A 17,973-nucleotide genomic window follows, 5' to 3' on the forward strand; every position below is an offset into this window, starting at 1 on the left:
TACTAATCTTCTAGTTGAACAGAAGTAAACAATAGCTTTCATAAATTAAAAATGCACTCTTCTAAACATGCTTATAAGATTAAAAAAAAAAGCAAGGCTGTAAACATTTATGACTGAAGCAAACTAGATTGTTCAAATCCTGCCATGATGCATCGTGTATATCAATACGGCAGTGATATCAGTTAGAATGCAAACAAGCCTTTAAATGATGTGCCCCTTCATTTCAGCTGGAGAAGCCGCTTCACACCATCTGCCTATCAGATGGTTAGGAACCAGGACTGCGTATTAATGCCACATGTTCGATTTTCCTCCTCCTTGTAATGGTTAGATTCATATTGCTAATAGCTGTGCATGAGCACTGTCGAGGAAATTTCTGTGACGGTGGAGTGATGAGATATTTATAAGCCTCCTGTCTCCCTGAATAATCAGGGGGAAAGAATGCCAGACATAAATAACCTATCAATTCCAGAATATTAATAATAACTATGCTTGACCATAATTTCTTGCGTGTTTAAGCTTGTTTCTCCTAGGTTTTAGTAAGCAATGTAGACTAATAAATAGTGGGTCATATGGAATATTTGAATACTTACCGTCTCTTCAATGTAATGTAACTTCTCAACCATTAGGATTCGAAAAATGCATTTTATATGGATTTCAATGTAAAAGTAGACAGCATATCAAACATTTGGAAGTCATCTTGATGTCTTTGAAACCAAAGATCAAAGATTGGGCTTTTCAAGTTAATGAGCAAACAAACAGATCAGAGAAAGGATTTGACAGCAATATGTCTTCTTTATTGATATTTATAATCTACAGTTGTAATCTTCTACTTATAACTAAGGGCACTAACTTATTTGAAATAAATATAATGAGATACTTATTCTTTTTTAAAAGGGTGATCAGGATAGCTTAATGGCATTTGAAAGAATTTAAAGGCTATTTAACGAAAGTTGAAAGCAGAAAATAATTGCTTTCTTTGTAAAGCAAGAGGATGCATTCACATAGTAACGATGCTTGCTTCTCTTCCAAAATTTAGACCCATGGTATTGTATTTGAAATATCAAGGGCTTCATATCAACAGAGCGCACAGAGTTTGTATTCAGTGATTATATGATAAAATTGAATCAAGTGGATGGTCAAATCAAAATACATGCTAAAAGAGCTAAACTGCTTCGTTCTAAGACCTTTGATAATGGTTTAGCATGTTTAGTGAATGGAATCAAGGAGTTAATTATTTCTTATTGTAAGAAGTCATTTTGTCATTCATTCATTCATCTGCTCATCTTATGTCTTCTTATATTGATCATTTTCAATGTAATCATTTTACATTTCAACTGGTTGGGTTGCTTTGGTTCTTCTCCCTCTTTTTATAGATGGATATAATGAGCTTATATTTCCATGTTGATTTTTACATTCACTTTTGAAGGTCATTGCAATAATATTCCACATGATTAATAAGCATTCATTATAAAACAGCAACACTGTGTAAATTTTAGTATAAATTTCTCACCAATTACTTTTACATGAAAATCTAAGCTCTTATATTAAAGAAATCTTTTGACCCCTCCCCACTGTATTGTGAGATACTGAATGGACTTACTCTGAAAAAGAAAATTAGTTGTTTAGACTAGGACAAGTTAAAAGCAGTGGTGATGTGACATGTAAGACACTTTGGAGTGAGAACTGGAAGCAGGGGTAGCAGACCATTCCATGACTCTGTGGCAGAACAGAGCTAGGTTCTGCTAGAACTAGACAGGGGATTAAGGAGAATGGTACATATTAAAGATTACTAGTATTTCCCCCCAGAGAATAATTATTTGTTTTATAAAAAATTTGTCATGGTTGGAATTTATGGTGTTTTGTAAATCCTTTATTTCCCTGTCTTCTTTTTTAAAAAGGAACTTAATTAGTGAACAACATATACAATACAACCTCCATGCGAAGTTACAATGAGATTAAAACTATGCTTTCACTAGAGACAATAAGTTCAGAGGATTTGAGGATTACCTTGGAGATTTGAAAGGAAAGGGCCAGTGTGAAAGCCAAAGGGAACTATAATAAAAGTACAGGACTGCCAAATGGCATGTGATCCTCTCAAACCTTAGGCACAAAGTACCTATGGAGAGTCGTGCTTTACATTAAATTAATGAGATTTACTATCCCTTGTGTATTCATGTGAAATCTAACACAAATTAAAAAAATGTTCATGTACTTTTTAAAATATGGTCAGATTTACTGCTATATTTTTCTTGTGGCTCTCCAAGTGATCAAGTGTGAAAATGACTTGAGCTTTCAGTGACAGGTTACAGCAAACACTGTGGTAACATTTGTTGTTAAGTATGCTAAGAATCTATCCACCATCTCTTGATTTTATGACCCAAGGATGCAGCCTAATCCCCTATTCCTTTAAGCTACATCTTTTCTCTCATTTATATATATTTTCAAAAGGCAGCAAAGGATTATGTTCCTCTTCTGTGATTATATATGAAGACTGCTAGATGACAAGATGGCTTCTGCAGTAGTATTATAATTATAATACACAAGTGCAGAACCCCAGAATCTCTACATCAAACCTCCTGAGTCAGAACTGTAGATAGTGGTGATGGAGCTATGTGTTCAGTTTGAAAGCTCCATGAGTGTTTCTGACACATATTTGTCCAAATGGGATGAGGCTTCTTCACGAAGTCAGACCTACATGTTCAAAAAGTTAAGTGAGAGAACATGATGTAATCCACTTGAGTAACTGAAATTTGTTTATTTTTGGGGGACACAGAAGTTAATTTGTCACCAGGGTTGTTTCCATATGTATTGTTAGGGAAGTGTGCACTAAGAAGCCTGATGACCCTCTAAAGTAGTACATTTGGTTCTAACAACAGTCATCGAACACTTTGATCATGCCTTCACTCTCTATGACCATCTTGTGTCCTACATGAATGAAAGATTACAGGTTGGGAGAGTGACAGTTGTTAAGTTGTTGTACCGTATGTATGCTATATGTATCCATTATGCTTATGTTTAAATATATGTGTTCATTGCACTTTCAGCTATCATATGTAATAAAAATTGGACTCCATGTCTTATAAAACAGAGAACAGTACACAAAGCTGTGCAGGTAGTGGAATAGGGGATGAGTCTGAAAATTTGAGGAGGAAGAATGAATGGAACTAAAACTTAGTATGTAATTTTAAAATTATTTTATAATTACATTATTTTCCTTTCCCTTTTCTTTCTCTAAACCATCCAATATATCCTTCTTGTTCCTTTTTAAATTCTTAGTCTCTTTTTTGTCCTAAGTTGATATTATATGCATATATGCATAATAGGATTTGTATGCTGTATTTAGGAATACACACACATACAACACACACACACACACACACACACACACACACACACAAGCACGCACACATTCCTAAATACAACCTGCTCTGTCTGTTCAGTTCTATTCACAGAACTGATCTTCTCGTTTCTGAAAATGACTATTAAAATTGAAAGCATATCAGGATTTGTGGAATAAAACAGAGTTTGCAATTGCAGCAGTGGTAGATGCAGACAAGAACAGTTGAATTTAAAATATAGAAAAATCAAATACAATGAAGTTTAGTAGAACCAAAACCTGTAATTGTTTCATATACCATAATTTGCTACTCTAGGAGAAATCAGAATGTTAAATTTCATGCCAGTCAAATTATATCAAACATGTGATCACATACATATGTGTATATGGTTGAATGTGACACATAGACCTTTTGGAGTTCTATTAGAATTGTAAAACTTAGGAAAGCTATGAAACAAACTTGCAACAATAGAATAGAATAGTATTATTTAAAGTAGTTATGATAATTAAAGGATTAATCAGATATGAATAATCTAGAATACGGCAGTAGGTAACCCATAGTTCCTACTGAACGCTAACACTTGGATCTTGCTTTCAGAGGAACAAGGTTGCACAATAGGCCATGGTGTAGTAAACAGAATATGCTATTCTTTGTATAGTTTTCTTACCTAATCATTATGTTTCTTCTTTGGGCTTTGTTTGATATTACACAAGGTGAAACTATTCTCAAAACGATCCATTGGTTTTCCCAAGACCAGTTCCTGAACAATTATGGATTGAGTTATTTGCAATTTGTTGAGTATTATGTAATGACCTCTTAAGTCTTCATTTTTGAATGCAATCACTAGATTCTCCCTAGCATAGAGCCAAGCTGTGGAGCTGAGAAGAGATATAAGTTGGAGAAAGTCATCACCAGAAAATAGAAGAAAGGGAAAGACAAGATACTCCCCTTTGTTAAAAGGCAAAACTCAAGGAATTTTTTTGTGGGGGGAACACACAGAGGATTTAAAGGGAACAGGAAAGAAAATATTCTGAAAAAACTTTGAAGGAAATGAGTAATCGAGGAGAAAATTCAGAGGAAGACAAGAGAATCTGTTCAGGTTGAGACTTGAAAGACAGCGAATACTTACGCTAGAGCCAGATGGATTCTTTGAATTTAGATCAATGCCTTTTAAGGAGTGGTTATGAGGTTTTCAAGCAAAGGTCTGACTTACAGATCTGACTGACTTAGGGTAAAAATGTTCAAGGTTCCTTTGCGCTTATCTGAAGAGAAGGCAGAGTCTTCTATGCACCTATTCTATAGCAAAGATTTCCACTAAGAAATATTTCCATGCAATTCTATGGGCAGCAGCATTTTGCTGTGGTAACTAGGGAGTAGTAATTAGTGGGGAGGAAGAGGTGTGTTCATTCTCTCTACCAACTGGGAGTGGGAATAAATCATCCAGATAAATTCAGAAGGCTTAAACATCACAGAGGTCAGAACTTCTAAAGCAGCAGTGTCAGAAGTATTCAGGGAAGCACATGATGTCCTACTGATCACTGGCATTTGCATTCTGGTATTCCAAGTGTTCGCCTCGAATTCTATTTTTGGATCACATCTATTATTATACACTGTTCCATAAATGAACAATGTGTATAAAACAGGAAGAGACAGTGGTCAAACTAGGCCTAAATATAGCATTTTAGACCCTGTGTTATAGTGAACAGAATACACTCATGTCACTGAAATCAGTGCTTATATATTTAATAAGTGGTAGTGAATTATCTGCTGAACTGCTTTTGTATTTTATTTTTCTACATCTTGAGCCCTGCAGCTGTGGAATACTTAGCCACTACCACTGAATAGCTCAATACTTCAGAAGGAAAACAAATGCACATGCAGATACACACAGTCCAATGTATTAGATACCAATACAGAAATGTAAACATAGTCCTTATAGTCAGAGTAGTCAGAGGCAAGCAGGCATCATCACAGCCCACTGTATGGAAGTTCAGACTCCAGTATATGAAGAAAATTTCACTAGAAAATGGGCAGTCATGGAAGTGAGTTCAGTTCACACACACACACACACACACACACACACACACACACAGAATGTTGATACTGCAAGACCATGGATGAGAAATGGTGGCAGAAAAGAATGAGTGTGATGTGCTATATAGTAAGGAGACTTTGGGTACCGGATGTAAGCTTTCTAACTAATCTGCAGTTCAAATTCTTGTCTCCTTCTGGGAACCTGTAGAGGATTTTCAGCAGAAAGTGGAATGTTATAACTGTATTGAAAAGTTAATCCAGTCCATACTTTCACTTCTGTGCAATATGTGCTACGTTTCTGCTAATAATCAAATCAAAAATTTTACAAACATCTCTACCTTTGTGTTAATGCTGCACTTGCTGATTTGGAGTGGAAATATATTATCAGTGTTACATAAAGGAATCAGATACTCTAATATACATTTGTATGTGTGCTATGGAAAGACTTGGACTATTAAACACAAAAGTCTGAATTTGAATTACTTTGCTTTTAATTTATTTCTTTAAGGTCTGACTGCAGCTGCTGCAGCTGCTGCAGCTGCTACCAATGCAGCTATTGCTGAAGCAATGAAGGTGAAAAAAATAAAATTAGAAGCTATGAGCAACTATCATGCCAGTAACAACCAACATGGAGCAGATTCTGAGAATGGGGACATGAATTCGAGTGTTGGTAAGTGTAATGTTAACGGACTATTCCTGTTCACGTTTCCAGGGAACTATTTTTCTCATTGATGAAGTGATTGTTTATGATGGAGAGAGGAGTATAGTTTTAAGGCTTCACTTTGCCTCTCTAGTATGTATACTAAGGCTCTGGCAAAGTTATTAACACAAGATCAATTTTACAACTATCATTTATGCTACAAGTAATAAATTGATCCATTTCTTAATTCAAGTTTGTTTGTTTTAAGTGTCAAAACTTTAAAATGTCGAGTGTAGATAATGTGAAACATGGAAATGTGCATGTTTGCACAAGTGTATATCCAACCCTACTTGTCATTTTAAAAATTATTTTAATGTATTTATTATCAAGTGAGAAATTTCATTCCTAAATAGAAGAGCTTGTGCATTAGCTATTTCTCCTTCATACAGGGCACGCTTCAGGTCCCTTGTGGGTGTCTGAAACAAATTGTCATATGTGCTATGCTCTCCTTATACATATGATACAATTCATTTTATAGATTGCCATTTTAAAAGTTGATAAATAGTAGGTGGTAACAAAATATGCAATTTCAAAACATGGAACTAAGAGTTATAAGCTTTTACTTTTCTGGCTTATAATATAATTGATCCCAGCCAATGCAAAAATTATGCAAAACTTATAAATCATTACTTAAAAATCTCATCTCAGGACACTGTTTACCACAGGCAACAAAGACTACACGAAGATAAACTGGGAGAGGGGAGATTGTAACCTGAAACCTTCCAAATGTTGCCAGCAATGTGGATTATGTTTTCATGATTCCCTCTATATATAGCCGTTACCAAGACATCTCTCATGTGAAAAGCACATTATAAATTTCCCATGATCCTCTGGCTTCCTTTCAGTGTACTCTTGCAATGAAATAAAATGAAATGTTTTTACCTTTGCATGCTAGTCACTTGCCTTGTGAAAGGCAGCTTTAAATGTGGTTTATTCAATTAATTTATTACTCTTTTGCAAATGAAATACTTGTAATCTGGATGTTGGTGTTGCAAATATTTCACCCTGTTCCTATATGCTAATATTTTCCTTAACAGTACAGAACTACTGCTAAAGATCTAATTTTGCAAGAGAAAATTGTATTTTGTATAGAACACGCATGTTATCCTGTCCACTAGGTTCTAGGGAACACAGACATTTACCACAATTTGATAAATTTCTCTTTTCCATGAAGCATTTTAACATCATTTAAGTGAATCAATAGTTCTCTGCTTTCCACCAATTGAGATGTAGTTATAGGCATATGATGAAATGTTATAAATTTTAATATTTATCATTTCATTGCAGGTGCTCATAAGCACACACTGGAAAAGAACACTAAGGTAGTAAGTGATTTGAATACAAGCACACACACACACACACACACACACACACACACACACACACAATTTTTTTTCCATGAATGTAAAGGAACACTTTTAACATGCAAATGGGAAGAATAGAATTTCTCAGAAGAACCTCATATGGGCAACTGAAATTGGCTGGATCTTGAACTGAGAGTAACTGGTGGTGGCTATTCTCAGGGCAGTGGAAACATAGATGACCAGCAGAAAAGATGGTGCCACAACAAACCACCATGGGGATGCACTCCTTGGGATCCGAGAGATGGCTGAGTAAGCAGAGAATTGCTTAGCTCCTGCTTGGTACCTGTTGTTTTAGACTTTAAGTCAACTCGATATTGAAGTAAAATGAAGTAATTTTACCAGTTTCTTTTTTAGAACTGTTAAGTGTAGAAGTGCTTTAGATAAAATTATCTTTTGTTTGACTGCTGAAATAGACCATCTTTCAACACTTATAAAGATAAGTGATCAATGTTTACCTGGCAGAGACATACCAAAGTCATAAAGGGTGGTTTTCCCAGGGTGAGACTGATTTATTGAACTGTGACATTTGGACCTCTGTCATTCCCCAAATGAGGAAAACTTTTGTCTACATCACTTGTTGTAGTGGGAGACTGTGTTCATGTCTTATCCCATAAGAAAAAAAATAGTCTACTCATCAATGAACAATTATAGTAATTTTTTAAATGGTACTTTGATTATTTTCATAGTAGATTTACAATACAAGTCAATCCTGATGGTAGATGCTTGAAGGAGGAATTAAGAGTAACAAGGTGACACCTTTTAAAGGAACATATTCAAAAGAAACGACGTCTTGACATCTTAATTTTCCTGAGCAGCTGAACAGCAGATAGTTTTTAAGAAACCAATAGGCAGAAGTTAAGAAGTAAATGATTCACAGTTAAGCATTAATGCGTGTTTTGTAATTTTAGTATGTATTAACGTTTACCTAGTGTCCGAATTACAGCTCCCTTAATTAGGTACTTAACCTATTATTGTGTCTTATAATACATACAACTAAAATATGCCATTATATTTTTGTTGGGAAATTAACTTTTTCTATTAGTTGATAGCTCAGCTCTTATAGCATGGCATGCATTATAGTACATTCTTTTGAACCAAGAGGAGTGTTTACTTGTACCTTCTTAGAAGACTGTGATACTTAGAGATACTTTTGCATCCATGGATTGTTAGATCTACCCCCACCGAGGGACATACATCATTTATATTGTCCACTACTTTATCTGATTTGTGGGCTACTACTGCTGTCCCCTTCATTCCATTCTTAACATGCTGTAATTGTCTAAGTATTTACAGCCCCTATTGTCTTTCATCAAAACCTCCACTCTTGAATATTTGTTTAGAAATCATAGACAGTGAGTTTTAGATGGGAGGAGGGTGACTGCAAAGAGTGAAGGAACCCAGTGAAGGTCAGAGCGAAGTTTGCATAGATCAAAGCAGTTGCTGAACTGAGCAGTTTTTGTGGCTCCAGGCATCTATGAAGCCAAATCCTGTCTCTTTCAAGTGGTCAATAACAATTTGATTATGACTTTGAAAAGTTATGTAGACGTTCTTATCTTAACATTAGAAGACAATTGGAAAATGACATAGTAATAATTAAAATGTGTCTCCAGTGCTTAGTATGTTATTCATTGTTTCTGATTCTCACATTGTTTATTTCAAGATTGGTATTACTTTTACTCTTAAAGTTTCTTTAACATTGCCTTCCTAGAATGTCCTATTTTTACTGCCATCAACAACAGCTCCCTTCTTTGTGTTCCTAGTTTCTTGGTTCTGTGTTACCTCTGAAGCCACAGAGCTGTGAGAAGACTTGGAAGCAGTTTACATTGTACTTTGTTAAACTTTGGAGTTCAGCTCATTGTAAAAATATAAAAGTGATTTAATGCACACCCAGTACACCAGGGCTGCATACATGCTAATGGGAAAGACTCTCTTACAGCAAGAATAGGACATGTGGTGTGTTCTGGCTCTGTGTCTATCAGTCATTGAGAAGTGTCTAGGATGAAGAATTGAAGAACTTTAATTCTAGAAAGAATCCCAAGACTCTTAAGCCTGTGCTCCAGAATTCAATTCTCTCTGCTTTGTAATTCCTTCTGTTAGTAAGTACTCTGCAGGAGTGGTATCCTTCACAGAGGGGCAGCTTAGAATTGATGTCTTGTTACTACTTAATCTTGCCCATGCCCAGTGACATTTCTAGTGTTAACTCATCCTGTTTCCTATGAATTTTTTTTTTTTTTTACATTTTAAGCTTTCCTTTATTGGTGTATGTTTTCAATTAGTTAATTGTAAATAAATCCCTATTGCTCAGGAAAAAAAATTTGTTTCTGTTCGATTTGTCTTGGTGAGACAACTACAAAATCTTGTGAAAGATGGCTTTCACTGATTCAAAATGAGTTATGAATAACACATAACGGCTAAGAATTAGCCAGAAAAAACATTTTAGAAAGCTTTGATGTTGACAAATAATTATTTTGCTCTGCAATTTTAGATGATAGTTTGAGCCCGTTTCTTTCCAAGAGGATGATGAGTGTATGAAGAGATGAGGAACTCAGGATAGATCTGAGGGAGGCATCAACTTGCTGAGTAAAATATATGGTCACATCACCCTTCTCCTTCATCCACAATCAATTGGATTCTTTTAGTTTAATATTTACTTGCTCAGATGAGACGCTAGTCTGCATGGTGATAAACAGTCAGCTCCTGGCATCTGAAGGTGACCTGTCAGTTCATATGGACAAATCCCCTGCTTACTGAAATGTACAAAATAAATCATTAAAGCAGGCAGGTGCTCATTCCCAGATTTAAATCACCATAGATTTATGATTTGAATTAATGCTTCATTTGGCCATAGAAATAGATACTGAGACAAATGATATGCACTGGTTGGGGTTTCCATACTGTAGCCATCCTGATATTGATTACTGAGATGTCTTAGCAATATCTTGTTTATATCAAGTACTATCTTGTGACAGGTTTGCTGATATGAGCTACATTCCAGATAAGAAGGAAAAATGTTTTGGATTCTTTTTAGTGGCAACACTCTCTATAGAATATAAGCCAGATAAATTACTATTTTTTTTTCTTCTTTAACAACCGATCTGCATAACCAGCTTAAACATGCTGCTTGCAAATTGGAACTGGGATATTAGGAAGGGAAATTTTAAAACCATTGAACTCAAGGTCAATTTGACAGCATCCATAACTTTTCTTTTTATCTGTTTATCTTTTCTTTTGGCATTACGCTCATCTTTGAGGATTGTAAATTAATCACAATTTGTTTAATCTAAATAAAGGACCCTTAATTTTACTTCTGGTTTTGAAATGCTATCTAAATATTTACATAAAGCATCTCACAGAGCATCTATGTTATCTAAATAAATACTTGGTAAACCTAGTGTCTTACTTCCTTTACTAAAAAGAGCCAGAAAATTCACCTTTAAAAATACATGAATATTAAATATTATTCCAAAGAACACAGTATTGTGAACCGTCATTTACCAAGATTCAAGAAAAGAATTCATTCTCTCAACATTTTATTTGAGGAAAACACTGTGTACACAGTTTAGAAAATTCACAGAGGATTCGAGAGGGACTTTTGCCAGTGCCTAATATCTGACTCATAGAACTGGTAAACAGCTATCAACAATAGTAGATTTCTGGCTTCATAGGAAATGAGTTCATATCTGTTCAAAATGTGATCTCAAAACAGATGTCCCAAGAAAATCTCATTGTTTAAACTATAGTCATAACCCCCTAACTGCTGTTATTACTTCAAGGAAGTGAAGTCATCTCACGACTTCAATACTTTGTCTTTCTGAACTCTGTAGCATACGGGCAGGCCTGTGCGAGTTCAGTAAATGGAAAAGCTGAACAAATGTCATTTGCATGAAGTACTTGGTTCTTTTAAAATTCTTCTCAGACTTGACATAGTTAACAGGATGAAGGACTTTCAAGAAAAAGTAAGGGCAGGAGTTGAGTTAAGGATGCAAACCTCATTCTCCCTCCTGGGTTTACTTTTCCTGTCCTGCAACCAACAAAACACATTTATTAACAGGACCAAAAGGGTAAGCACAGAGGGAGACAAAATAGATTCCCTAGTTGACCATTTCCTTACCTTGAAACAGGAATAGTAACCTTAAGAATATCTTGCTGATTTACAATGATTTGTGCCCAAGTGATTTCCTATCTTCTAGGACACATGTTTATTTTGAGGGAAAAAGAATGATTTTATGATTTCAGAAAAAAAAATCTTGGAGAGCCCAAGACAGCAAATAACAGGAACCCGAGAGCCAGGCCACCATGCGGAGCTCTGCAGTTGCACATTGGATCCTGCCTTGGCAATGTTAATGAACCTCAAATCCTTCCTATAATTAGATGAGGGAATTGCTTATATTTTCAAACAGATGATGCTGCTATAATGAAACGATTGACAGGGAATTTAAGAGTGTCTACAGTAGTCATTTGGTTTCTGTTATAAAAAAAAAGTTTAAAAAGAAGATTGGCTTTAGACATAGGTCCTAAGAGAGGTAGTAATTTACATACTGTGCTATGACAGGTGTCTCCGCATAGTAAGAAATAGAATGGAAGACTAGAGAAATGATGGGCAGGTATAGCAGCTTTTTGGGGAGGGGTGTCCTGTGCTTACTCTGCTTAGGTTCTTTAAAAGGGGCCGAGACTCAAGAGATGGATCCGGATTGAGTGCACAGCTGTAACTGCTGATGAGCTAATTGCTCCTTATCTCTCAGCCCCATTCATCTTCATTTTTTACCAATTACTGAGAATTATCTGTGTTCTCAGTTGGATATGAGAGTTAATCCTTTTTGGTTAAGCTGGCAGTACTGTGAGCAGATTCCAAATCGGAGGGCGAAAAAGCCAGTGCGAGCTTGCTCTAAAAATGTCTCCAGTTCAATGACAGTATCACTGGTTCACAAGAAATTCGCCATTGTTTAACAGATTCGATGTGGATTTTCTCTTTTAAACTTTAACGTGTTTTCCTAATGATAATTGGAGAGAGGCTTCTTCTTCCCTGATGAGAAGGATTAAATGATTGTACTAGTCAGGGTCTAAACAATGTGATGGAAAAAAAAAAAACCCTACCCTAAAAGTTTAAAATAGTTATGACATTCAGAATGAGGAATATGTTAGCACTGATGATTATCAATTTATATGTAAAACTTTTAACTCAGTCATCCCTGGTCATACATGGTCTCATACATGTTCAAGATATGTTGCCCACCTATAAGCCTTTCATAAATGTCACATTAGTGTACTAATGAAAAGCAACACAAGGATCTCCTAAAAGTGTAGTAACTGCCATGACTTGTAATTCAATTGATTGTGAATAGGCCATATGGTTAACATCATTCCCTATGCAAAGGATGTCTTCATATCCTGACATCTAATACAAAGTTACTCACCCCATCATTAAAAACAAAGAAAGGGATTAGGTTACTTTTTCATGAATTCTGATGCACTTATAAATATTTAATACCTCTAGCATTTCTCTTTACTAAGTATCCTTTAAAAGATAATGTAAGGAGTATAATAAACAGCTCATTCAAATTGAAATTAGAAAAACAAACTTGATATAACATTAAAATCTCTTATATGGGATGACCAGAGAAAAGTCTTTAGATATATTCACAAAATACATGGAAGACGATAGAAAATTAGGGTTCTACTTGTAATTGAGCCAATAATGAATGCAATTACTTAAATAAGTTTTTGTAATTCTGGATATTTTTGTAATAAGCAGGTTCATTCTGGCTCTTTCTATTTTCTTGACTGTGAGGGCTCCATAGAACAAAAATACATGAAAGCATTCTTTGTAGTGGTTTGCCAACCGAATGAGAACCCAAGAGCAAGTTATGTGGCTCAACAAAGAAACCGATAACTAGAGTGCTGTGCATCTATTTAAAATGCCACGTAACCGGTATCCATGATGGATCAGAGTGGACAATATTTCTGTTGACTGTGACAGTACGAGGGCAGACATTTTCCCTTGATGCTTTGCATCTACTTTCTTAATGTGTGGATGAGGCTGAACAAAGGTTTTTATAGTTTTATAGAGGTGGGGATGTGGTTATTGAAAAAAATGTGCTTTAAAATTAGCTTCATTGTGGCACAGGCACCATGAGCCAATTAGCACACTGCACTGTTTATGCTTCTTAGATCATGTGGGGAATGAGAGATAGCTTCACTGTCTTTCATTCTTGTTTTCAATATTTGTTTTTTTTTTTTTTTGTTAAATAAGTATCTGTGCTCACAATAGGTGACTGAAGGGAAACTTTCCTTCTGCATTAAGACACTGTTTTTGTTCATAATACTTAAAAGTATAATGCTATATCTCTTCTTCTATGCTAATAAAATTATTAGACTATATTCAATTATTAGTACTATTTTCTTATATAAGCTGCTAAATATATTTTTGGTGCATATAAGCCAAATCTTATTTTTATGCAATATGTTTTTCTATTTCTAGAAGACACTTACAGCATATAGACAGTTTGAAAACAGTAGAAAATATGCAATACTTTTGTACCCGTATCAATATGTTTGTTACTAATTATGGGGTATTAAAGGAAACCTAACAATTGAAAGAAAAAAAATCAATTGAATGATTTTTGAGTGTATATTACTTGCAAAAGTATGTACTAAATTAAAAATAATTTAGAATATACCAGATAAACGAGTTATGTGGCAGATTCCCTCACATTCCACCACACTCTACCATCCTAATAAGTAATGTTCATGGAAAGAACTATTAGCAATGTACTACATGCTCATGTAGTGCTGTCCAAATGCACTTAAAACAAAAGGATGTCCAAATCAAATATCTTTGTATAAACTGTGCCAAGTTGCATTCAATTCTTTTATCATCAGGCAATTCTTATTTGACTCAGTAATATGTTCCATTATTCACTTTTTTTTTACATTTAACTTATTGTAATCAACAATATGTTCTTAAAATAGACCTTCTACACTTTGCTTTCTAAAAATATAATGTCCAATGATACCTATTTTTAAATACCTTCTAAAATTCTAGTGTAGTAAATGTATTATCTGGGACCACCCTAGGACTTGTTCAACACTTTGTTTATGTGCACACAGTTTAGCTTTCTTGCTCCTGCCACCAGACTTAGCATTTCACATTTTTTATTGCTCTGATTCTTTTCGGAAGTGTTCGAGCACTCCAAAATTGTACAAAGTCATTTGAGTGAGCCCTGAATTTTCAAACTGAATGCAAAGTAGTATAACCAAAGGATTTGTAAATAACACAGCACTTGACATAAATGTCTCAAACTGTCAGTTTACCTAAGATGAAATAATGTGGCAGAATTACGTTTACATGCTCTGGATGGTACAACCCCTCCCCTTCTCACAGACCTGGATAATTTGGAAAATAAGAAAGAATGGAGGATTTAAATATGGTTTTCTTTAACAGCAGGTCATAATGGAAACAGCGACCTTATAATTCAGTGCTGAGAGAATTACCAGTTTGATAATGATTAGGAGTGTTGTTATTAAAACAGTATGTGCAGTTCATTTTCAACAGTTTTGAATTAGAGGCTGCACTAATGAAACGGATACGGTTTCCTTCACAAAGGGCAGATCTGTTAGTTAATATCGCTGCAGCAGTGCCTTGCAGACCATGCCTTTAGCTCTATTTGTATTTCACAGCATGATAAGCAAAGAGTGTTGATTTTCAAGGATCCTGCTGATGGAAGGTAATGGCATTATTACATCTTTATCTCAAAGGCAGAACTGAGTGGTAAATGATTTTTTTTCAGCATTGCACAAAAGAATTCTTGGTTAGAAAGCCTTTTTTTTATTTCTTTACATCGTTTAGTCCTGGAAATGATATGTTATTATTTAATGTCTGCACCGCAAGCTTGAAAGCACCTAATAGCGAATGGATTGGGAGTGAAGTACCTCCTGTTCTCAGATATGGATCTTCTCAGTCACACGCTGTACCAGCTGTCATCCCAGCCATACTGCTGTGATTTAATTAGTCTGTTTATGTCCTTTCTAATAATATTTCCATCTCTATGAAAGGGCAAATGCGACAGGGATTTTTTCCCTTTCTAGTTCTGCAGACTAAAGAATGTGGCCTACATCTGATATGTGGAGACACAGGATAGAGTCTCCATCCCTGTCACTTCAAGCTGTTGATAAATTGTTGAGCCAAAAAGAATAGTCACTTCCTTGGGGTCATTTGTAGGCTGGTTCCTACTGTCTGCATAGGGACAAAGAAGGGGACAAATACATTTGAGCACATACTTTGCTACCATACCATGCATTTTACCATATGTAAATACCAATGTATACCATACATTTATATCTATGCATAATGACATGTATAAAGTAAAGTTAAAATTCATTATAATATATGTACTGAATTTTCATCAGTTCTGTCCATATCTTCATAGCATGTTTTTATAGTATTGCTCTTGATTCTTACATTAAAATGCAACATTTTAGGATTTCTCAGAAAAGTTTTTAATTTTGCTTGGTAGAAATTTCTAATGATGTAATGCACTTTAGATTATCTGTAGGACCAAAGGGCTTGGATTTCTGGCTAAAGCAGTCTCATAAATTATTGTATTTTAGATGAAGGAAAAATATTGGTATGTGATTTTCAGAAGCTAGTTAATTATTTTATATTTTCTAGAAGTTGTATTTAAGTTAAAAATATAGATTATATTCAAAATAATTGACCACTTATTTTAGTTAAGTATATATAAATTGATGAGTAAATTTGAAGGTAATGTGAGGTTATGTATTATAATGTGCAGATTAGTAATTTATGCCCAGACACTATAACATTTAAGTAATTCTTGTTGTTTCAAAACTCTGGTTTTGGGGACATTCTTGTTTTTCTGACCACCTCAGAGTTCTGAGAGCACACAGCATTTCAGGAGACAAGCCTGGGTGGGGGGAGGGAACAGGTTTTGGAAACTAACTTGTTTGTCCTTAATTTCACTTATTTTTTTGCTTCAGAAAGAATCTCAAGGAGTCTACAGTACTAGATTCTGTACTAGAATCTAGTTGTGGAAATAGACCAATTTCTCTTCCCCCTACCCCATTTATAAATTCTAAAATTATGCTACATTTTTTACTAGATGTTGTAGCTAGAGCTTTTCTTCTATGTTTGTCGCTTTTACTTTTAGTTGTACTGTCTCACGTGCATTTTTGAAAGGTATTTGAAAGTCCCTGATTTGCTAAATGACACAAGTCCAATGTTTCACACCCGTGCAAACAGAAAGATTAGAAATCCCCATCTGGTCAAAGTGCTTGGTTCATTGATAAACAATGTTCTGTGACAGTCTAACTTTCATCCACCCAGAGTTCCTAGAAGCGAAGCTCACTCTTGATTATCTTCTCTTTCTCTCCTTTTCATTCATCTGCCACAGTGTAAACTACACTTACACCAAGGGGAAAGCTAAGCTCTACAATCGTTTCAAATATATGTGTAAAGCAGAACATTTATTTGGAAGATTACCTATCTCTGTTTATGCATGTTGGCATTATTTCATATCATTTACATGCCTTTTCATCATAATATAATTGCTAAATTGCTAAATAAATCATCAAATTGCTACATAAACACATACAGGCACCATGCACGCATGTTTATGCATATATATGCACACATACATCAACACACACATACACACACACACATATTTTATCACTGCATCAACCTCCTCAATGTCTCTTACCCAAATTATTACAAGTATAAATTCTATTTACAGACCCTTTTCTTTTGAAAATTTTTCTTTAATTATATCATTTTAGAGAAAATGAAATCATCAAGAGGCACAAATTTGGCAATTTTTCAACGGGAGCTGATTTTCCCTTTTTCAGTACGTTTCCCATATTGTCTGTACTAAATGTAGATGATTAAGCTGTCCTGACACGAACCATTTTGCTCCTTTGAAGAACCTCACCACGGAGCATTTGATGGTATTTTTTATTAATTGGATAAATGAATTGTGAGCTGTGTGGTTGCATGATGATGCACTCATTTAGTTGTTGCTTTTTGCCTTCCTAATCTCTGTCATATTGGATTTATAAATGGAACAGAGTGACCTTTGGAACAGTGATGGAAATGAAGAGATAAACACAACTTGAAAGGACAAACCAATTAATATCAATGTGTTTGCTGCACATCCAAGAGGAATTTTAATCCTTTGCTCTCCACGATAAATCTGAGGTTCATTTGTTGAGTAAGAGAACACAGTTTTAGAAATTTACAATTTTTTTATCGTGTCTCTTAAAAAAGTACTAAGATGTTTCTGAACCCATAAAAGACAATATTAGAATACTTTTAGGAAGCAAAACCTTGATATACATTTCCAAAGTTTGATGGTATCTCTCTTCAAACAGAAATATGTTAGTCGTGTATCTGCATATGTGCCAATACAAATGCATCAAAGATATTATCATACATGTATATGACATTATAAATAATGCAGGGTGTCCTTGATTATATTCACTATTTGAATACATCACTCTTTTGTAAATTTAGACTTGTAAC

General features: G+C 34.8%; 1 protein-coding gene across 2 annotated transcripts in view; it reads left to right on the top strand.

Annotated features, from left to right (window-relative positions):
* Nucleotides 1–17,973, top strand: part of Dach1 (dachshund family transcription factor 1) — a 380,594-nt gene that overhangs the window by 191,407 nt on the left and 171,214 nt on the right. For both annotated transcript variants that reach the window (XM_052190808.1, XM_052190809.1), the window contains exon 3: nucleotides 5,881–6,042. In XM_052190808.1, coding sequence (XP_052046768.1) covers nucleotides 5,881–6,042 — 162 coding nt within the window. The remainder of the gene's footprint in view (nucleotides 1–5,880; nucleotides 6,043–17,973) is intronic.

The sequence above is a fragment of the Apodemus sylvaticus genome, chromosome 8, assembly GCF_947179515.1.
Source record: "Apodemus sylvaticus chromosome 8, mApoSyl1.1, whole genome shotgun sequence".
NCBI classification, from domain to species: domain Eukaryota; kingdom Metazoa; phylum Chordata; class Mammalia; order Rodentia; family Muridae; genus Apodemus; species Apodemus sylvaticus.